Genomic DNA, 23,753 nt, shown 5'->3' on the forward strand with positions numbered 1-23,753 from the left:
TTTGGTATGTTTGATGTGATGATTTTTGCTATGCATAAAGAACTTTACCAAAAGAGCCAGGCCATCATTGTTCGAACCTTGACTCCATCATGACTGCTTTATGCGAGCCTATGCTTCCATCAGTTTCTACAGGGTTCTGACTTAAAGCACCAGATCAAGAAATACTTCTCATATCTTATAGCTGTTAGGTTATACTGCAGTGTTTTCTTGAGACCTGGAAGTAACTATTCATCCCTGGCATTTGAAGGCCTCCTCAGTGAACTTCCTCCAAGACTTCAAAGTAAAGCCTGAGACCTGGGCTCATTCCCAGGAGGGCTTATTAGCCGACTTTGCCATCTGCATGCAGGAAATGCTGATGCTGTAAAATGACTGAGATTGGGCAGAGGCCCCTGGTGCTCAGCTCTGAGGCTATGTGGACTTCACTAGTTGTTTTTAAAAAAATAAGTAGTAAATATAGGCTGAGTCATAAATGCTAGAGACATGCCAAGAAGTATATAAAGAAAATGTAGGAAAACTGAACAGTAAATATAGTTTTAATTAATTGTGGTTAGCTCACAAAAGCCATACAGTAGGATGTATCAACAGCGGGCTTTTACATTTATTGACATTGGTGGAAGCTATTTTCCATTTTGGAACTTCCCAGGCATACAAAAAAAAAAACAAAACTTCTGTGACTAAGCAAAAGGGGAATAAAGTGCTTTAATTTATTTTTAATATTAATAATTACATTTTCAAAAACAATTATTTTATATTTAAAGGTATCAATACCATAAATCTATAGCTTATAGTAGGAAATATAAGTGTAAACAGCCTATACACATTCTGCATTATTGATACAGTTTTATATGCATAACCCAATATACTAACCAATAATCTCCAGAGAAAACACATAAAACCCACTTGTCTAGACAGTAGACAACAGTTTTAAAAACAAACCAAAATAGACTCCCGTTTCGCAGCTGCATGTGGTGGAAATGTACATGTATGAAGATTAAATCTGAGGCATTTACTACGCTGAAGATATTTGCTCCATGCCAGCCATGAGTGACAGTGCTAGAGATTCCACTGTGGGAAGAATAAAAATCGGTTAATAAAATAGGTTTAAATGTTTGAAAATGGCTAAATAGGCTCTAATAAATGTCTTGAAAAGTATTTAGAGACACTTTCTATTTTTAATTAAAATACTCATTACTTCTAACATACAATAAAGATGATAATCATTTATTAAATACAATTGAGAAAGTATGATTTATTTCTATTTCAGATCATTTTAGTTTTGAAAACAAAAAAAATCTGGGCATTACACTGAGCAAATCACATTTTTCAAAATGTCATAAAATCTGGCCTCAATTCGTAACAAAACGCCATGTTCTGAGCTATGAGTGGAATCTCCTTGCCTAACAGTCACCCAGTGCAAAAATGGACAAATGTATCAATGTTTCCTCTAACACATTTCTAACACAGTATGGTTTTTTTTTTTTTGGCCAGGGGTAAAAATGGGGGAGGCTGAGAGGTGGCAGTAGGGGCTTACAACAGTAATTTGTTTTTAAATACTTGCGTAATAAACAAATGCCTCTTCGTTGTAGAAGTCACACGACACAGGAATATAGGGCTCTAAGTAAGCACTGTGAGATCAGAACTTTCTCTGTTTTCCTGCCTGGCCAGCCCCCAGCTTCTTCACCACTTACGCAGAGCATTCGGGGAGGGCTGGGGGTCAGGAGGACTGGCTCTGCGTGCGCTCCTCTAGGATTCCAGTCTGCCACACCAACAACGAGTTTCTCTATCCTGGCAAACTATCCTGGCAAAGATTATGTGCCTCTGGCCGGTCACTGCCCCGCCTACCTGAACTGTGGGTACAGCAGGTCAGCACTGAAGGGCTCATCTCATCCCAGAATTTATTTAGATTTCTTTGCATTCACAACTTTCTGATGATATGTTTTTGTTTGTTTATTCTATGTTCACTCGTTACTCTAACAGTATTTTAAAAAATGTTCAGCTACTTTTAATGAGCATATCACAATTTGAACATACAGAAATAGGGAACAAATTAGTCCTGCATACTTTTCCCAAAAAAGCTCTGCAAGAAATACTACTTAGTCCTTTGTGTCTGTAGATTAAATGACTGTCTTCTCTCCATGACTCACCCCACAGACCTCTGTCTGCTTCACACACTGTCTGTGTACTGAACCGTCAGGCCTGCATTTCCTTGTGTAAGAGGCAGCCTTGGGAATTTTAAAATTGCTAAAAAAACAAAAAACAAACACCCCCCCCACCCCCGCAAACCCTATCTTTTGAAAAGGAATAGTTACAAAGGCTACACATGACAGTCAAGTGTACTGAAACCTATTCTGCCATCTGCTTTAATTAACAATGGTTTTAGAAATCCATTGGTGTAACACATGATATACTAGAAAGCAAAATCTTCAGTCTCAATGTTTTACAACTGATTCACTCACCCCACTGTAATTTGGGAAAAACAATTCAACTGCTGAGGGACTTTCCAGGTTCAAAGTGGTGAAAAATTCTAATTTTTCATGAGATCAGTACCAAAACAATAACAGGTAGACTTAGTTACCAGAAAATATAAAAGCAGTAATATTTTAACATAATACTCACGATGGGGAAAGGATCCTCTACAGACAGCTTTGTTTAAAACGGTTACAAGAAACATATGGCAGTTTTTAAAATCAGACTCCATTTTCTCTATAGATTCCATTCTAGGAAAGAAAGTAAATTTCAATTTAGGTAAATGCATAAGGAGTTACTAGGTAGGCTATAAAATACCTTTGGAGTAATTTCAAATGTGCTTCAGTTTAATTATGTAGAATCCTAACTCTAAAGATTCTAAAATAAAATATAAAATTTCCTGCCAAACTTTCAAAGAGTCTGAAGGAAAGTGTCATTAGGATACAAAACTGCTGCTCCAGGATGGTAGTGAGTTCTAGAGTGAGGATAACTGAGGATATTCCCTTTTCTATTGTACAGTTCTATACTTTTACTTTTCACAAGCACACCTTCTTTCAAATAAACAGCACATTAAAGATATAAAACCTTACATTTTAAACTTACTAGAAAACTGTTATTATGGGAAATAGCAAACACCCATACCCAGCTTCAGTAGTCACCCCGCTGCAGGCAGTCCCAATTATACCCTTAGCCCCATATCTTTAGAAGCCAAGTTGAGACATTATAGCATTTCAGTCATAAATATTTCAGTGTGTACACACTAAAGATAAATACTCCTTTGAAATCATAGCCACCATACCATTTGCTTAAAAATTTCACCTTGCTTTAAAAAATTTTCACTTTCTGCTTTAAATGTGAATCAAGATCAGTTAATTTCCATAAACTGTGATGGTTAATATGCCTCTTAAGTCCTCCTCACCCCCTTGTTGAAGAAACAGTTCAATTTTAGCCAACAATATGCAGCAGTGTTATTACCTTCTCCTCCACCTGACAGTGACATGGAGGGGGAAGTCTGCTGCACACACTTGAGACAGCAATAATAAAGTAAGACTTCTGTTTTCACCCCTGCAATGAGGAATTTTATCTACCATTCAGAGTATTCTGACACAGCCATACGTTAAGATTTTAGATTAGTGCTATAACGAACTTTCGGCTCCTTACTAATAACAACTAAGTACAAGCTATTATCCCAACAGCCCAGTCAACCAGACTTGCTCTTTTAAATATATTTCAAGGAAGTAATAATAGCAAGATTACATTAATTTTATAAACAAGACAGGGACAAACTACTGAGCTGCACATTCAAGGTAACAGTAGAGGATGGTACTCTGGATAGGAAGAAAGAGCTCCTGGGTCCTCTTTCTATGTGATAGGTGTAGATAATAAACACCCTAAAAGTAAAATATACAATCATTCTTTTAGAGCTCTCTAAAATACAATTTTGCACTAGGATCTAGCATGATGTCCAGAATTTGGTTGAAAATAATTGAGTGAATGGGAGTGGGAGTGGGCAGTAAACACAAAACAGAACTGATTGTCACTGGCATCTGCTGAAGTGGAGTGATGGACCCCAGGGTCTGTTATGTTCCCCGCCCGCTTCTGTGTATGCTCGAAGGCATCCATTAACAAAAATTTAGCAAACCTATACAACAGGAATGTAATTTAAGGATATTTGCTTGTTCTAATCAAAAGACTTCAGATTTTTCTTGTTTTACCGCTCAGAAAAGAATTGCATAATTCTTGATGTTGCCTAGTTTAGATGAACAAATTCAATTCTTCAATTCTTTCCCTAATTATAAGTGTATGTGATGTGTTGCCAAGAAGAAAAACAAGGCTCCCAGAATGAAGCCAGCTAAAAGTGAAACTGAAATGGTGACAGCACAGAGGCCCCACAAGCTGCGTACTTACTGCCATGCCCCCAGGCCAGCCTGCCAACCATCTGCAAACATGAGGGCCAAGTTCAACACCTTCATGATGGCTTCCTTCACAAAACTGACCTGGAGAGAAAGCCATGGAAGAACACAGGCTCTGTGACCATGTTTGGACACTGACACCAACACTTTCACCTAATTTAAATGAGTCACAGAAAAAGCTCAGTGCAATCATTGCCTTCTAGGTATAAGGAAGGGTACTAGGCTCTGAACAAAATGCACTTGGAATTGGACCACACGCCTACTGCACCCACAGTACAGGTATATCAGCAGCAGAGTCTGACCAACAGAGCCAGCAAGCTACCTTTTCCTGGGACAGCCATTTGAATTCACCAGTGAAATGGGGCAAGTTATTCCAATGGCTGTAAGATGACTTAATATATTCACATCAAGCTGGACACATTTCCTGACCAAAGCACTATTATTCCATAACTGCAGATAAAATTTTCGTATTGAATCCAAACACAGTGCTGAGTGCAGACCGTCACAATAAAGTTGTCAGCTGTTTCTCTTATATGTAATTTCCAGTCATATGGCACAAATTTGTAACCTATTTGATCTGGTCCTTCCTTAAAGAATATTTTGCAATGTCATGAAGAACCTAGGGGTAAGACAGGAATAAAGACACAGACCTACTAGAGAACGGACTTGAAGATATGGGGAGGGGGAAGGGTGAGCTGTGACAAAGCGAGAGAGAGGCATGGACATATATACACTACCAAACGTAAGGTAGATAGCTAGTGGGAAGCAGCCACATAGCACAGGGAGATCAGCTCGGTGCTTTGTGACCACCTAGAGGGGTGGGATAGGGAGGGTGGGAGGGAGGGAGACACAAGAGGGAAGAGATCTGGGAACATATGTATATGTATAACTGATTCACTTTGTTATAAAGCAGAAACTAACACACCATTGTAAAGCAATTATACCCCAATAAAGATGTCAAAAAAATATTTTGCAGATCAGAAGCTTAATAAGTATAAAATTCCAAAGTAGAGAGACAACTTCCCTTGGCTGGCTTCATTCCTGCCTCAGTGGCCAAGTTCACAGGTGACACCTCACATACCTTTTCTCTCAGCAGACATCGATCATGGATGGTTGACAAGTATCTATAGTGAATTTTAATCAATTGATCTAAATCCTTGGCTTCTTCGACTTGATGTTGAAACTCCAGCCCTGTACTGTGAAGAATCTTGAAAGATGACAAATTTAATCAATAGATTTTTTCTTTGAGAACTAATGTGCCACACACAAAACTTTTTTTACCAACCTCTTCTACATTCACTTGCACAGGGAGGGAATGCCTCACTCTGGACTAACAGACTGCTCCTGTGTGGAGGGGCAAGTATATGAACTGTATAGGATATGCATTGATTTTTTTAAAAAACGTCACCAGATAAATTGAATTTATATGTTTTAATAAATTCCACTGCTTACATAATGGTCTTTCTTTAAAAGGAATATAACTGTACTTCAAGTAGAACACAAAAAACAAATTAAACAAAAACTTAACCATTTACTCTCAACAATTAAGGGCTTAAGGTTGGTCCTCTGAAGGCCACTAGTGCACGGGAAAGAGAGAACCTCTGCCATGTGTATCATGTATAAAACACAGGCTTCAAAGGCTCACTTCAACCAAACAAAAGTGGGTTCTTAGAACCTATCTACCAGAATGACTACAAATTCTTTTTTAGCAACCATTATAATACCAATGAGTACTGTCCTCGAATAACACTGCTACTGTTCAAACATCTGAACTCCTCTTCAGAAGTTCCTCTAGAACTGGTTTTAATATGTGTAAGAAAAGCAGTTTTATTTACTGTACGAGTTACTTCTTATATTTAAGAAAAAAAGTATATAATCTGGCTGCATTTTCCTCCTTACATCCCGTACTAGCCTGACAGATTTGTTTTTAGGCTTCCATTACAAAAAACTGAAGCCATTTTCCAGGGACAGCCCTGTTCCCACTGCTGACATTTAAAGGACTATGTGGCAAGTTCTGATGGCAAGTCCAAAAGAAGCGCTCTGGGTGTGTCATCCCAAGGGGTCACTAGACAGGAGAGACACAGTGTCTGGAAACATGTGCTCTGGCATGTTTTAAAATACACTTCCCCCTGCTGCCATGTTATTTTATGATCAAGTTTTTAGTATGTGCTACCTTCACATTTACAGTCTATTAAGTATCTTGTGTGCTTGTTTGTATTTATAAATATATTACAAGTAATTCTCCACGAACAGATGTATACACGGTGACAGAACTGAGTGGATGGACAGACACGAACCCTGGTCATGATGTAGTTGTGTAAGCTGTTCACAAAGTGCATGAGCTTTACTCTTAAGAGGAACATACGATGAATCTGCTGTCTTACTGGCTCCTTCTGTGGTCCAAAATTAGCAGCTGTGTCTTGTCCACCTAAGAGTCCTTCAAGTTGTGGTTTTTCAGCAGGACTAGCTAGTTCTGTAAAGGAACGAAGAGGAGAGGGGGTGGGAAGAGCATCCACTCAGACCCCACTGGCACCACTGCACAGAGCAGGACTTGCAATGGTGTGGTCGTCTGCCCTGTAAAGGGCACTCGGCTGGATGCACAGCAGGGACCCCATCCTCCCTATCTGGAAGGTGAAGCAGTTAAAGCTGCCATATCACCCTGATTATCACTGTCATCAAAAATATAAAAACAAAGTCCTATTAACTTGTCATTAAAACTTTTTCACATAACCTAAGAATTTTTATTCTGGCTAAATTCCTAATTTAGTTATTGTATTTCAGATTAACTGTACTCGTTCAGGGAAGTTAATTCTGATGTCTGTAAAGCTATGGCCATAAATACATATCATTTTGGCACTTGTGTATATATAAAAAATGACCTAAGACTGCCAACCTTTTTTTCAGTGCTAAAATTAAATTATAATTTATCTGTTGAAAACAAATCTTACCACCAAATAGTAAAACATCCAGACTATATTTTGCCCATTTTATTTGCAATAAGAGAAGAAACACCTGATTATAAATTTTCTGACATTCCAAACTTATAACAATGTCCACAGGCCATGGGACCTATGAAAACAAAAACAGAAAATTAGAATAGAAAGTAACCTATTACTCATATGTCTCAAATTTTTTTTTTTTGGCTGTGCTGCACAGTACGTGGGATCTTAGTTCCCCGACCAGGGATCGAACCCGCGCCCCCTACATTGGAAGTGTGGAGTCTTAACCACTGGACCGCCAGGGAAGTCCCTTGTATGCCTTAATTTTAATAGAAAATGTTCTTAGAGTATCAGTACATACCTTATAGCTCAGGGTCAGACCATCTAAGATATGAACAGGGAGTTTCTTCTTAGCTGTGTCAACATTTTCAAAAGATATAGATAGACTAGATAAAGAAATATAAGTTTTAGTTATTTAGCACTTTGAGTTAATTTATATATTCCAAAAAGACATTTCATAAAAGGAATGCAGATATTCCATATTTTTCTAAGCATATATTCCAGAATAGAAATCAGGTTTTAGAAATAAAGAAGGGGGCAAAATTTTTAAATAATGGGTTTAGCTATAAAAAAGAAGATACTTATAGTAAATTACTTAGGAAAAAAGACAAAGTCAGGGAAGGTTAACTGTATTTGGCAGGTGCCTAGTCCTGGTAGAGTTCAGGGCTCAGGAGACGGACACTCTGTTGGGGGTGGCAGGAGAGAGGGTGGGAAGAGACAGAGAGACAGAGAGAGAGAGGGAGAGAGAGGGAGAGGGAGTGTGTGTGTGTGTGTCTGGTGGCGGGAGAGGCTGTTCTCGCCCTGGAGAGCAGGCATATGCAAGTGTGTGAGCAAGAATGGGGTCTGAAAGTGAGAGAGTGGCATGTACATATATACACTACCAAGTGTGAAACCAATAGCTGGTGGGAGGCAGCCGCATAGCACAGGGAGATCAGCTCAGTGCTTTGTGACCGCCTGGAGGGGTGAGATAGGGAGGGTGGGAGGGAGGGAGGCGTAGGAGGGAAGAGATATGGGGACATATGTATGTGTATGGCTGATTCGCTTTGTTATGGGGCAGAAACTAACACACCATTGTAAAGCAATTATACTCCAATAAAGATGTTAAAAAAACAAACAAACAAACAAAGAATGGGGTCTGCTTCTAAAGCAAAGGGTCACACATGGCTTCATCCACTCCTGCCCAACTAGTCTGAGTGTGACTCTCAATAGAATGCAGCTACCATAGGGCATGGAAATGTTCCTGAGCCAGGCACTTATTTCCTTCACTCCTCAGAGCAGTTCTGTCACTGTGCTGAGAAAGGACGTGACTCTCCCAGGATACAGAGGCACCTGTGACGATGCCTGGATGCAGCCCACGGAAGGTTAACTTGAAGGCCAAGGCAGGAGTTAGCCTTACAACCAGAGATGTAAGGGCCGGTGTGTGATTTACGAGTTTAGCCAATTCATTCCATGTCACAGACTAGTCAGAATTTTTTTAGCTTGTAAGTCTGTTACACGTGCATCTACCAAGTACTTAGTAGGCAGCTACTGAATACCTTGTCAAGTGCTGCACTAAGCAGGTGATAAAAAGCCAATCCCTGCCCCCCTCCAGGGGCTTATAGCCCAGAGCATACAACACGTGCAGTCACCCTCCAGTCACCAAGCCAGGGGGGCAGAGCTTTGCAGGAGTGCAGACAACTGCTGGCCATGCCCATGGGAGAGCAGCTAACTCAGGTAACTGGAGGGTGCAGACACGTGAAGCCTCCTGGGGGAGAGAGTACAGCTCTCGGGGAAAACAGAAATGTCCCAAATCCCTGAAGTGGGAAGTATGGTGGAGAGAGAAGGTGATGTGTCTGTCTCTGTGCGCACAAGAAGCGAGGTGGGGAGCCCGACAGTGAAAAGCTCTCTCTCTCAGGAGAAGCTCGGCCCATCTGCTCCAAGGCGCCAAGCAGCCCAAGCATGCGTGGGGGTGGGGCGGCTAGTGTCCCGTGTGGCCCTGGAGGGCCAAGTGGAAGGGAGAGATGCCGAGACAGCTGGTTAGCAGGCTGCAGGGAGGTGCTCTCCAGTGAGCGCTAAAGGGCATGGGGAATGTCATCCAGGAGGCAGAACCGAGGGACCAGGGTATGTGGGGGCCGGCAGAGAGGAAGGAATCTAAGGTGAGCTACACTGGGCACTGGGATGAACAGTGGTCCCATCCAGAAGAAACAAAGGGCTGAGAAAACGATGAAGCTCAGTTTTGGACACATGGCATCTGAGGAAAGTCATGAGGCACTGGTTGTGCAGACACCTGGGCTAAAGGTACTGACCTGCAGGTCACTAGCGGTCGCTGAAGCCATCGACATGGAACGAAGGTGCCCCAGGCAGGAGAGCGAGAAGCTATGCTAAGGGTGGGCGGAGGGCAAGGGGCTCACAGGGAGGATGCAGAAGGAGCACCAGTGACAAGGGAGGGGTATGGGCAGGGCAGGGGAGCTTGGAACCGGGAAGGAGACCTCTGGGTGCAGACTCAGGGAGCCTGAGGGCACAGACAGGCACCTAGAACACATGGAAGCCATAGGAGAAGGGGTCCCAATGGGGTGGCCCATTTGTCCTGAGTTAATCTATGAGTGGGAATCTCAATAAAAATACCACAAATGTTTTTGTTTTTGTTTTGGTGGATGGAGCCAAGATGATAAATAAAGTACATTTTTTAAAATAAATAAGCAAGAATAGCCAGGAAAACCCTATTAATAAAACAGAAAGGTATTGGCATGTGAATAAACAGAACAGTGAAATAGGATGGAAAATTCAGAGAGAGACCCAATGCATATAACTCAAGTGCATATGAAAATTTAATGATAAAGGGGTATCAAATAAATGGGGAAAGGTGGATTTTTTTTTTTTAAAGAAATAAGTGATGGCAACCAACCAGTCATTTGGAAAAAAGATAAAACTGGATCTATTTCTCATGTTTTTTAGCTGAATAAATTCCAAATGGATCAACACCTAAATGTAAAAAAATCCATTCAAGCATTAAAAGAAAACATGGGTGAATTTCTTTATACACTTGGATACAGTAAAACTTTCTTAACTATCACTTAAAATTCAGAAGTAATAAAAAAGATACATTATAAAACTAAAAACTATCTTCATGACAAAACAAGAAATTGTTATACCATAAGCAGAACAAAAAGACAAATGCCAAACTGGGAAACCTATAAAAAGAGCTTCTAGGGAACTTCCTGGCAGTCCAGTGGTCAGGACTCCGCACTTCCACTGCAGGGGGCGTGGGTTTGACCCCTGGTTGGGGAACTAAGATCCCACAAGCCACGTGGCACAGCCAAAAGAAAAAAAGAGCTTCTAAAAATGGAGAGGATGAAGACCAACAACTTGATACTGACAGAAATAGTGGCAAAAGATATGGAGAGTTCACTTTTAAACAAATGCAAAAATAAGCGTATGAAAAGATAACTACGCTCACATGGAAAAATGTAAATTAAAACTACACTGAGACATCATTTTTCATCATCAGACTGGCAGAAATCCGAAAGTCTGACAACATACTCTGTTGGTGAGGCTGTGGAGAAAGCCTCATTGCTGGTGGGAATTAGAAAAAATACGGCCTTTAATGAAGAGGAATTTGGTAACAGCTAGCAGAGTTACACAGGTGTTTACCCTTTTACCTGGCAATCCCATTCTAGAAAAATACTCCAAAGTTACACAGGCAAAAATAAGAAGTGAAATGCACAAGACCAGTCACTGCATACATACATCGCAGAAGAACAGAATCCACGTGTCCACCAACAGGACACCTGGTTGAATGAACACAATCAGCTGTAAAGTAGTGAGGACAAGCTCTCTAGCCTGCAATGCAGTGGGTCTGGGATGTATTACCTACTAAAGAAAAGTTAAGCAGGTGTTACAGAGTGCACACTGTGTGCTTCCTTTTCTGTAACATGTGAGGAGAAAAAGGAATATGTACACATACGGTTTTGGTTCCAAAAAATAAACACTGGAAGGATAAAATAAAATCTAATAAAAAAGGTTATGAGGAAAGGGAGAAAATGGACAGGAATAGGAACAGAAGCCAGAGCTCCCTAAAAGTAATTTTGTATCAATGATTTTAACTTAAGAAATATATAGCTGTTTTATACAATTAAAAAACAAAATGGAATCAAGAAAAATAAAAATGAAGTGATTCCTAAAAGTAGAAAATAAAACAAATGAACCCAGCCCTATATTTGTGGTATAATCACATTGAGAATTGTTCCAGGTGACCCTGAAATACAGGATTCTGATGACTTGAAAGTAAAGGAAGAGAATATAGTCACAAGCATGTTTTAAACTCTCAGTGGGCTTGTTGCTGTTATTGTTACTTTGGAACTATTATGATTTATTATAGAATAAATATAATAAATATTTATGTTCATGAGTTAGTAAGCACTCAAGGGAAGATACAAAAGAAAATCAAAAAAGTGAAATCCTATAATCTTTAATACATACTGGAAATATCAATATGAGCTTATGATTCATCTTCCTCTTTCTACATATTTCCTAGCTCCATCCACTGAGTGAGCCCAGAAGTACTGATAATCCAGTATAGACGAACACTCTGGGACACAGACCAAGGGCTTTTAAAGCCACAGAACAGACAGGACCAGTGATCCTGGAAGAGGTGCAGAGCCTGGGGCAGGAAGTGCACAAGATGAGTCCAGACATCCAGTCCTGAAAGCAAAGATGCTCTCCAAGATTACTAGAGTCAAGTGAAGGAGTTCCGTCTGGGTAAAGATGGGACAGTCTGAGCAAGAAAAAAAGAATCACTGTAATAGATTGAAACATACTAAAAATAACAAAATTCATGAGTTTCTATTGATAGTGAAAAATATAACTTTAGCCTTCCCTGGCCCCCCCTGGGGATTACTAGGCACTAATTCCTTACTATGAAAAGAATCTAGCGGTTACCCTGCTTTTACTAATCATATAATTGATGAAAATTCTACTTCTATGGAATCATCAAAGGTAACACATGACATAAATAAAAGGAATTATTTTATCTACTACTAAGTAGTAGACGGTCAGTAACCTGGCATGGCTGTGAGGAAAATAATGTCCTAAGTGGCATGTAATAAATGTTAATTATTATCATTATTACTTTTCAGGGCCACTGAGGGAGCCAAGAAAGGTAGCCAAGCAAGGACACGGAACAGGAAAAAGGACGAACAAGCAGGGTGGAAAATGAGCCTCTGTTATACAAAGATTTAATGGCATCAACCCACAGACCTGGCCCAGGTGCTCAGCAGGCCGACTGACAGGGAGGAGGGAAGGTGAGTTCCCGAGCCGGGGATAAACCAGTACAACAGCTTGAAAACAGGCAACGCTGTCTGTGAAAAGTGGTGGAATCTATTTCCCCTCTAACTGGGCTGGCCTCTGACTTGGTCTGTGGTGGAAGTAAGGGTCTGTGAGGTGAGGCCTGCAGCTCAGGCCTTGGCCAGTGCCAAGGGCTCTGCTCTCACTCTCTCAGAACACCGCCTGTGACATCACAATGAAGGCTGGTGCAGCCGGCTGGAGGGCAAGGGTGGGTCAGGAAGGCGGCCAGTATGGACTCCAGCCATGTGAGCAAGGCCATCAGACCCTGAGAGACCACACGGTGCCATCTCACATCTCCTCTCATTCAGTGGGCAAGTCGCTGCTGTCTCAGCTTTTTTTTTTCTCAAAATATTTATTTATTTGGCTGTGTCAGGTCTTAGTCGTAGCACGTGGGATCTTTGCTGTGGCATGAGGGATCTTTTTCGTTACGGCATATGAACTATTAGTTGCGGTATGTGGGATCTAGTTCCCTGACCAGGGATCGAACCTGGGCTCCCTGAACTGGGAGCCTGGAGTCTTACCCACTGGATCACCAGGGAGTCCCTGCCTCAGTTTTCTAATGTGTAAAATAACATTAGTAAAACTCATAGGGGTTGGTGTGAGGATTAAATAAGATAACATATAAAAGAGAAGAGTTCGTGACACATGGATTATCCTATAATTTTTAAAATAAAAGGTCCTCCCATATTTTACCGTGAACTGTCTTCAGGATAACGCTGTCCTACTGCTTCTTGAAGCTGGACATTAAGAAAAGACACATTCTGCCAGGTTTCCTTTTCTCTTATTTTATCAAAAATTGACGTGTAGAAGTCATACATGGTATCCCCCCCTTCCATTAAGAAGAAATTCCTCATGGCCTGTAAGTACTCAACCAACCTGAATGAAGAGAAAATAAGTGACAGAAAAATCTTAGGCTCATAAGATAGGATTCTAGATCAGGATCAGGAATCATTTTTAGTGAAACGCGTTTACACTGTACATTTACTAAAATTAGAAATACTAATACATCTTAAAGATTTTCAAAAATAATAAAAACAGCATATGGTTTACTTTTAATAATCAGAAAGAAGTTATTTTTCTATAACATTGAAGAAAATTTGGCAAAGTCACAAAAGTGTAATAAAAAAAGTTAATCCAAATCTATTCATGATGAATTTCCACTGTTAATATTTAGGGTATTTCTTCCCAGTCTTTTTTCCATGCATTAAAAAAATAGTTCCTACTATAATATATATCCTATTTTTTAAGATTTAAGAAACTTTACATTATTTAAAACTCTGTATAAACATAATTTGTATGAACTTTAGAAGTTCATACATGGAAATGAATACGCCATATTTTAATATGGATGTGCATATTTATGGATATGCCGCAATTTAAAGAACTAGTCATCCATTACTAAGTAATTTCATGTTTTTTCTCTGATAGCAAACTTCGTGACAAGCATTTTTGTGTAACAAGCTTTTTCTGTATTTCATTTGGGATAAATTCTCAGAAACAAATTTCACCATAAAGTTAGGAAAACACTGATGGTCTACTGATCTTCTCAAAAGAAAATTGTTTATTGCCTAACCATTCCCTACTCTAATAAAAATTAGCTTGAAATCTAGGTTTAAAAATAACTTCAGCTATTCTTAAAGTACAATAAACTACCAACTACCTCCCAAATGAAACCACTCCTCATACCTGTAATCTTTTTTTAGAGTTCGCATGAGGTTTCCACAGCAATCTAGATACTGTTTGTCAATATGAGGATAGAGGCAAGATCTCAGCGTTAATTCAAAAGTCTGGCAAGTCACAGATTCTGATGATCTATCCACACATATGTCTCCACCAGCAAACTTCTCGTGAAAGTCACTCTGTTCCAAATACAACCTTTAATATAAAAATATGAGTCTTCTTTGTAAGAGTTGCTGTCAACAGAATTCTCTTTTTAAAAAAAGACATCAATTCTTTTTTTGTCTTTTAATGGAGGTACAGCTGATTTACAATATTATATAAGTTTCAGGTGTACAACATAGTGATTCACAATTTTTAAAGGTTATATAGTTATTATAAAATATTGGCATATTCCCTGTGCTGTACAATATATCTAGCTCATGGGCTTAGCTGCTCCGCAGCATGTGGGATCTTCCTGGACCAGGGATTGAACCCGTGTCCCCTGCATTGGCAGGCGGATTCTTAACCACTGACCCACCAGGGAAGCCCTGTATTTTTTAGATTTCCCATATAAGTGATATCATACATTATTTGTTTTTCTCCATCTGACTTACTTCACTAAGCATAATACCCTCTAAGTCCATCCATATTGCTGCAAATGGCAGAATTTCATTCTTTTTAATGACTGAGTAGTATTCCACTGTATACATATACACCACATGTTCTTTATTCATTCATCTCAACAGAATTCTCTTAAATCAAAACTCTGGAGTCCCATATTTACCTTTAGTCGTAAAATTACCAACTATTACAGAAATAAAAATCTTTTTCCTCAAAGTATTCTTTGTGTGAAGCAGACCTTCACAGAGTTGCTTCTGCCTAAAAGATCAAGTACTGAGTAGGTCTTTCTAGCCCTTAGGGTTGAAAGTAGTGAATGACGGCCATTAGACAATAAACAGGGTATTGTGTGGGTATTAATAATTTATTTCATTGGGGCAATTATCTAAAAGCCCCTAAGGGCCAAGATACATCGGGAGGGTCTGACTCAACATGTCCCAGGACCCCTAACTTCCATGAGCGTCTTCTGTATGAGTGACAGCGCTGCCCATGGGCCTAGGGCTCATGATAATCTGTGGACTTTCACAAATAATAAAGAGGCTAAGTTGTGTATCTGAAATAAGTGAATGCAATATATTCTTGTATTTCATTCATTAGAAAGGAGAGGCTACAAAGGTTTCTATTTTTAAGGCTGGAAAGCCCTACCTGGCAGAGATAAACAGTTACTAAATATTGCAGCACAGATTCTGCCATTTCAATCATTGAAAATCCTGCAGGTGCGTATCACCTTGCAAAATTAATCGCCAGCAGCGGATCATGAACATCATCCAGTTCAAGATGCCTCTCGGCAATGGACTGCATCTTAATGAGGGTCTCTCTGGTGGCCTGCTGCTCAGTGAGAGCCTGTGCAGTGGAGTCTTCTCCGTGTCGAAGACGAGACTGCACAGACTCCAGAAACAGGGTATACAGACTTTTTCTTTCTGCATCTGAAACATAAAGAAATGTGTAAGGTGCATTATGTTCTAGTAAATAACTAACATTAAGAAATATTAAGTAAACTTATCTAAATATATTATAGCCTGGTATTTTTCCTTTGGCCTATGAAGGTCTATCCCTGTTTTGTTACCCTTACAGTATAGTACCCTTAGTACAACTAAACATTTTTATAACCTCTGTTAGACAATTGCAAAGTTCATGGTTAAACATTTAAAGTATAAGCTAGTTTTTTTCTGAACAGAGTAACAGCTTAAGCAGGAAGCCTGAAAGTAAAGTTACCATTATACTAGATAGCACTATGATAACACTAATAGGAGTCATAATTACATTGGGAAAAACACTTTGAACAGTGGCCCTGGAAAGTTCTTTACGTTTTATTATTCAGTTAAAAAGGAAACATTCCACAAAGTGAAAATATTACTTAAAGTAGATATAATAATTTAAACTAATTAACGTAACATTAAGATGATTTACAAACAAAACAACTAAGGTCACATCTATACCTCTCAAAGCCTTTTTAGACAGTTGATAAAACCTTAAGTATATTGCTTAAATTACATCCAAAAAGACCAGAAATTATATCAAAATTTTCTCAAAACCTATGATCAAGTCTGAACCGCTCACCAACAAATTCCTATCTGCCAGAGTTCATGTCCTCAGGTGCCAAATGCTGCTCTGCATTAAGAAATACCAGAGAATTATTGTTAAAGGACCAGTTCTAAGGCATCAAGAGTAAGTAAAATGCATGTGGAACGTATTATCACTGCCTTTCAAACACCGTGATAAAGTTTCCAACGAGGACAATGTTTTTTCAGTCAGAGCAGCATGATCTATCAATTTGATCATGGTGATCAGTTCCATGAAAATAAAAGGCTTTGATAATTTTCAAACTGCAAAATAATGTCATATCTCAGAATGGCAAGCGTGAAGATTGGAGCAGCTGCTCCACCACTAAGGGGTTACCTCTGGCTGTGGCTTGGCACGTGGTGCTCTCCATGCATTGCAGGTTCTTCAGCAGCTGCATTGACTTGCCAGCCATTATGATCTGCTTAAGGACGGGTTTCAGGAAGGACACCATGGTGTGCTGCCTGCTGGAGGGCCCTTGATCACTGCCAGAACTCGCACTAGCGTTATCACTCATTTTTTCTTCGTTTTCTGTCTTTTCCGATACACTGTATAGCGTGTAAGTTGCATACCAAAAGTCTCTGTGATTTACCGGAACATTCTTGTTTCTATAGGGATTCAAAAGAATTTTAAACTTTAACTTCTCTTCCTTAAAAACAACAGTATATCTATTCTAGCTTAGGCATGTTGTCCAAACATTCCAAAACACAGTAATATCAATTATTAGTAAAACAATGCAATCTTTAGGTAAAATGGGACAGATGTTTTTACCTGACTTCAGCTTAACACAGAAAAGTGGACAAATACTCTGAATGGCATAGGTAAAATCTAACTATGCAGAAAGTTTCCTGAATTGGAATTAAACAAAATATGATTAATTTGGTTCTCTTTAAAGGTAGAATAAGTTTACCCATCTCCTCTGAAAGTAAACTCCAGAATTCCACATCTTTTTTTCCACAACTATTTCCACTGGACTATTTTAACAATGAAACAAGGTGTACTCATCACCCCCTAAGGATAGTCAGGATCCTGTTTTTACAAAAATCCTCATGTGCAACAGAAGAAACAAGACATAATGAGACCCAAGATTCAGCTAAAGAAAGGCCAGTTTTTTTTATATGATCACTGTGTAAACAGGGTTACCTTTCTGTAGCTCTAAGTTACTCTCCCTGATGAGTTAAATGGATAGCTATCAATAAAAACATGTATCCAGGGACTTCCCTGGTGGTGCAGTGGTTAAGAATCTGCCTGCCAATGCAGGGTACACGGGTTCGAGCCCTGGTCTGGGAAGATCCCACATGCTGTGGAGCAACTAAGCCCATGCACCACAACTACTGAGCCTGTGCTCTAGAGCCCGCGAGCCACAACTACTGAAGCTCGCATGCCTAGAGCCCGTGCTCTGCAACAAGAGAAGCCGCCGCAATGAGAAGCCCATGCACTGCAACGAAGAGTAGGCCCCACTCGTCACAACTAGAGAAAGCTCTCATGCAGCAACGCAGCCAAAAATAAAATAAATAAATAAATTAAAACAAAACAAAACAAAAAACATGTATCTGTACAGAGTGCAGAACTTAAGACTGAGTTAAGAGAGTGCAAATAGTTCTACATTGCAGTTTCCATGATTCTGTTCAGAAAAATCAATTAAGTGAAGGGGAATCATCATAGATTTTATGATGATCAAGATTTTCCTTAATTGTTTTATTAAATATTATACTAAAAAGGTAAAAAGAGCAGCCAATTAGGAGGAATAAATATATTAGAGGCATATTCTGTAATATTTTCACACCTTTTGTCTCATAGATAATTTATTCCCATTGGTTCCCTTTAATGAAGCCATCTGACATCACCTAATTCATTTTAAGGGACTCAGCGTGCCTTTTACCATACCAGCCAGCCCAAAACACACTATCGCTCAAAAATATAATTTGCTAATAAGCAAAGCTGTGATTGACATAAAACTTGGAAAAATATTTTTGCACTGGTACCTGATGTCTTCTATAAAAATGCAAAAGAACCTGCGTATGGATCAGGTGAAGCTAACAGAAGTGTACGATCTCCACATGGGAGAAGAGAGGTAAAGCCAGCTCCTGCTGTGCCTCCCTCACCTCTGGATGATGAACTCCCGGGCACAGTCGCACAGGTGCCCATGCACGATCCACTCATCTACAGTCTGCAGGTAGGGCCGCACGGTCTCCACCCAGAGCGAGAACAGCAAGGAGACCTGAGGAGACAGCGCAGCACGCACATCCATTCTCAGAACTCCCTCGTCTCTGGATTAAATGAGGTTCGAGCGTTTCTGAAGCACCTTTTAAAAAGTGATCCAATTTCTATGTTTTTTGAAACAAAGTAAGAAATTAAAAATCCTAACCATATGCTATAAAATCCTTATGAAAAACCTCACCTAAATATGAGAAGACCATATTGTCCATAGCAGGACCCTCTTAGGAGTGAAAGTTACCCAGGGACAACAGGTCTAAACTGGACAGTCCAAACTGGTATATGGTTATCCTATCCAAATAGTGCTATTAGCAAAATGTCCATTAACAAGGAAGTGATTCTGTTCTACTATAGTTCCTAATAAAAAGAAATTACAGAGCTGAAAGAAATCAACTTTTTATTGAAATGCAGTATCAAAATGGTGAGGAAAAAGAGTCACACCAACAAACTAGGCAAAACACCTAAATTATGTGCCCAAAGGAACATGCGGCTTTCTAGGTTAAAGTCTAGATTTGTATTTTTTAAAATTGTGGTAAAAAAATACATAATATAAACTACACTGTCTTAACCATTTTAAAGTGTACAGTTTGGTAGTGTTAAATGTATTCATATTGTTATGAAAACAGACCTCCTAAACCTTTTTCAGGCTACAAAACTGAAACTCTGTACCCATTACCTATCCCATTTTCTCCTCTCCCCCGGTCCCTGGTAACCACCATTCTCTTCTCTGTTTCTATGAATTTGACTACTCTAGATACCTCATATAATAGATCTGTATTTTTATTTAAGAAAGAGTTATTACAAATATCTATAAAAATCAGCTAGGTATTTTTCACATCTTGCTTTTATGTTTTGTTTTATTCTTGCCTCATCCATCTGGTGATCTTGGCAATTACAGATGAAAAGCTGGTTTCCTGCAGCCTCAAATTTAGAATCTAATTTGAAAACTCACAACAACTGTCTGACATACTATTTTTACAAATATCTATGACAGGCTATTGACCACTCCTATGGCTGAGCAGAATTAGTCACACACGGTGGACTAGACAAGGATCCCCACATACAGTTTGCTCAGAGGCTTCTCCAACATTGTCATATTCAAGGATGGCTTTGTACAGGGTGTTGAGCAGGTGAGATGCTCGAACGACATTTCGAGTGTCAGGTGGAACTTCTGCTACTCCAGTACTAAACACTTTGTGCAGAACCTTGAGCTGAGCCAATCGAGGTGACAACTTGTCCACCACTATTGCAAGAGTTATTGTAGTATCTGCAAATATCAAGAAATCAAACTTATTAGCAAGGAAAAATATCTGCATTCAAAATGTGATATAAATGCTAACCTACTTATGGAAAGGCATGGCAAACCGGAGGGTGGCAGGTTTTTTATTGGTTTTTTGTTTTTTTTTTTCAGTACGTGGGCCCCTCACTGTTGTGGCCTCCCCCGTTGCGGAGGACAGGCTCCGGATGCGCAGGCTCAGTGGCCATGGCTCACGGGCCCAGCCGCTCTGCGGCATGTGGGATCTTCCCGGACCGGGGCACGAACCTGTGTCCCCTGCATCGGCAGGCGGACTCTCGACCACTGTGCCACCAGGGAAGCCCAGGATGGCAGGTTTTAATCTCATGTTACAAGGAACTGATTTCCCCCAAAAAAGAACCCCCTAAAGAAGGAAAAGACAACTCAGCAGAAAAATAATGAATAAAGGAAGTGACAATTCATGGAAAAGGAAATTCAAGCAATTCTTAAACATACAGAAAGATACTCAACCAAACTTATGAAAAATGAATGCAGAATAAAACTACTCTGGGCAAATACAAAACAGACTACAATGGGCTCCTGTTTTAGTGAGGGGAGGCGGAGAGGGTGACTACTAAAGGTAACAAGAGCAAGTCCCTTCGTCAGGATGGCACAGCTCTGAACCCTAAATATGGAGGTGGTCATAGAGATCTACACATGTGATAAAAGGTAAAAGAACGGCAGAAAGATACTGCTTACCTCCTTGCAAAAAAACAAGGCCCTGCAAAACTGGTGAAACCCATGTCAGACCTGCAGATTAGTTAATGTACTATGCCAATGTCAATTTCCTAGTTTTGATAACGTCCTATAGGTGTCAACACTGGAGGATGCTGGGTGATGGGAACATGGGACTTCAATGCACTATTTTTTGCATTAGTTGTAAATAAAAGTTAAGGGGGAAAACCTGCATGCACTGGGTTACCATTTTCACCTGTCATATTGATGAAGACCCAAAAGTTTGATAACACACTGCTAGCAAGACTGGGAACAAACGGGTACTCATATATATTGCTGGCAAGGGTGTAAAGTTATTTATCTGTACCTCCGTGGAGAACAATATGGCAATATCTACTAAAATCACATATGCCATCACATACTCTTTGACTTAGCAATTCCACTCTTAAGAATTTGTGCTATAGCTAACTTGGTGCACATGTGTACAATTACTTATATGTAAGTGGTTATCACTGCAGCACTGTTGCCAACAGGAAAAGATCAGGTAGAGCCCAAATGTCCATCAAAAGGGGACTGGTCTATGATACATCCATACAATAAGATGCTCAATATGTAAAAAAGAACAAGGAGGCTCTTTAAATACTTGTACGGTATATTCCTCAAAATTTAAATTAGAAAGCAATTTGAAGAGAGCAGTTGAAAGACTACTAGGCATGTGTATATGAATACATGTTGCTTGCATATGTCTAAATTATTTCTGGAAGGATGTACAAGAAATAGATCAGTTGGTTGTCTCTGGGCTGGGGAACTAACGCAGCAGGAAAAAATTTCACTGTAAATCTTTCTATACTGCTTGGATTTTTAGAGATATGAATGGCTTAAAAATACAAATTTAAAATAATTTAAAAAAATGAGTGTATCCAGGAGAATTACTTATTTGCCATGAAATTTTCAAATCTTATATTAATTATTAACCTAAATGGCATTCAAAATATGAGTTACGTGTGTTATGCGTAAAAGGGAAGAATATTTAAATACCATTATTGATGATGCACTTCTCAATTTCTGTAAGTTCCTCTTTGAAACTAATGAAGTATTTGTACAGGGCCCACATGAAAGCCTGGTATGTTCTAAAAGGTGCTTCTGTCGACTTCTTAGGAACGGAACCATTTCCAGGTAACATGCTTTCAGAGCTGTGCCCCATGATTTCATCAATAAACTCCTGGAGTCGAAACACAACCTGGCCATATGCTGCTATTTGTTCTAGCACTGATCGTAAACAGCTCTACAACAGAAGCAAACCACAATGATTTAAAGTCAGTCTTCTGTAGGCATTCTAATTAATATCCCCTCACTGTAAAATATTTCTTTTGTGACTTTTTTAAACAGTATACTTAGTAAAAGACAAAGTAATAAAACGAGTATTTAGTTTTACATTCAGAGGAAACAGTGTAAGCATTAATTTTTATAAAATATAGAACTGTGGCTTACACTTTTTAAAAACACATAAATATAAGGTAAATGTACTGTAGGCAAAAAAATTACAGTAGACAGCTTTCCCAATAAAGAATGACAGAAAATACAAATCAAAACTAAATATGAACACCACAAACAATATAAAAGAATTCTCTAAGCACTATAAAAATACACACTTAATTTTGCCTTTTGGAACTTAAATATATTTAATAGTTAATTTTAATTTTGCAAAATGTTCTAAAGTTACATAACCATGATTTACATAAATCTTATTATTTAATTTTAATTACAGTAAATACAAATAACTTACATTTGTCAAATGAGTTACTATAATGTTGTTCCTCACAGTTACCTTTCCATCTATCAGCTGAAATATAAAGAGCTTTTTTACCCCTGAAAGTAACCTGAAATAAAAAGATGAATGTACTTTAAGTTTAGAAAAATATACACTACAGTAATGCCTAAGAAATTTTAATAAAAGATTCAGAAGGGGAGGGTAAGGGAGGACAAAGAGGTCAGATAATTAGAAAACAAGACATCAGTCTTTTTATCTGATTACTTTAAGACTGATTATTTCAATACCATCTTTAAGAAAGTACAAAACAGTATTGTCAAAACATTTCCTCACATACATGATGGTCCAAACAGATCTTCCCACTTTTAAGCATGTCAGTATTATATTTTATGGAAGAGACAACCAGAAACTGGAAATCTCAGTAGTAACAGCACTACATGTTACATTCTTCATCTTCATTTTTGTGTGAACACAGTCTAAATTCTGAGATTCCTGGTTCCTAGGTACAGGGCACAGGTAACTCTCACTGATGTGCTCTGCCTAAAAAGCAGTAAGCAGAAAATTAGAAACCTTAACTTGAATTCACATATTTAAAAAGTGATAGTCTAATCTTGGTTAAATCATATATGACAGTATTTAAATGGAAAAGAGGTAAATATACCAAAATCTCCATGGTTGACTCTAAAGTTTGGGCTTACTGAGTCTCCCAATCCAAATTTAGGTGTCCACAGGGACCTGATTTGGGTTCATACCTAATGGTCTATTTCTAATATGCATGTGAAAAACCCTCAAACACCTTTCTTCAGAAAACCAAAATTCTGCTTCTCATTAATAAAGTCTTTAGACTATGAATTAGGTTAACAGGTCTTACCACAGGGTTTCCCGAATAACCTGCGTTTCAGTAACAAAAACTCTGTCATCTGGAACATATAATGGGTCACTGGTGTACAAGTGTTGGTCCCTATTAGATAACAAACATCAAATGTCAATGAAAAGATTTCTCATTAAGTAAAAGTAGAAGTCTCAAAGAATATGTGTAATTTAGTGGTAATTTAACCAGTAATCGATAAGCAAATAAACATAATACATACTTTAAATCTCCTCCCATATTCATTTTCACAAGTCAACTGAAATACTGTCAGAGAAGCACTTTCAGAGCAATTTTAAGTTTATTGCCGACTTAGGCAAATATTTAAAACTATGTATTGTTGTTTTGGAAAAATAGTAGCTATTTTTGCAGTAAGTACACTAAAACAGAA

At 38.9% G+C, this 23,753-nt stretch overlaps 1 protein-coding gene across 6 annotated transcripts in view; it reads right to left on the reverse strand.

The window, feature by feature from the left end:
- Positions 1–515: 515 nt before the first annotated feature.
- TUBGCP5 (tubulin gamma complex component 5) overlaps positions 516–23,753 on the reverse strand; it is a 56,845-nt gene continuing 33,607 nt past the window's right edge. For 3 of the 6 annotated variants that reach the window (XM_019931783.3, XM_019931784.3, XM_073807861.1), the window contains 16 exons: positions 23,366–23,455; positions 22,510–22,603; positions 21,762–22,008; positions 19,819–20,021; positions 18,643–18,758; positions 16,877–17,145; positions 15,705–15,903; positions 14,387–14,575; positions 13,394–13,576; positions 7,680–7,764; positions 7,328–7,448; positions 6,677–6,852; positions 5,461–5,586; positions 4,375–4,463; positions 2,617–2,717; positions 516–1,065 (listed from right to left, as the gene is read on the reverse strand). In XM_019931783.3, the coding sequence (XP_019787342.1) occupies positions 1,010–1,065; positions 2,617–2,717; positions 4,375–4,463; positions 5,461–5,586; positions 6,677–6,852; positions 7,328–7,448; positions 7,680–7,764; positions 13,394–13,576; positions 14,387–14,575; positions 15,705–15,903; positions 16,877–17,145; positions 18,643–18,758; positions 19,819–20,021; positions 21,762–22,008; positions 22,510–22,603; positions 23,366–23,455 (2,344 nt within the window). In that variant the 3' untranslated portion in view covers positions 516–1,009. Of the gene's footprint in view, positions 1,066–2,616; positions 2,718–4,374; positions 4,464–5,460; positions 5,587–6,676; positions 6,853–7,327; positions 7,449–7,679; positions 7,765–8,367; positions 12,132–13,393; positions 13,577–14,386; positions 14,576–15,704; positions 15,904–16,876; positions 17,146–18,642; positions 18,759–19,818; positions 20,022–21,761; positions 22,009–22,509; positions 22,604–23,365; positions 23,456–23,753 lie in introns of those variants that run through there. The other 3 variants (XM_073807859.1, XM_073807860.1, XM_019931786.3) reach the window with 3 other exon arrangements.

Source organism: Tursiops truncatus, chromosome 7, assembly GCF_011762595.2.
Source record: "Tursiops truncatus isolate mTurTru1 chromosome 7, mTurTru1.mat.Y, whole genome shotgun sequence".
NCBI classification, from domain to species: domain Eukaryota; kingdom Metazoa; phylum Chordata; class Mammalia; order Artiodactyla; family Delphinidae; genus Tursiops; species Tursiops truncatus.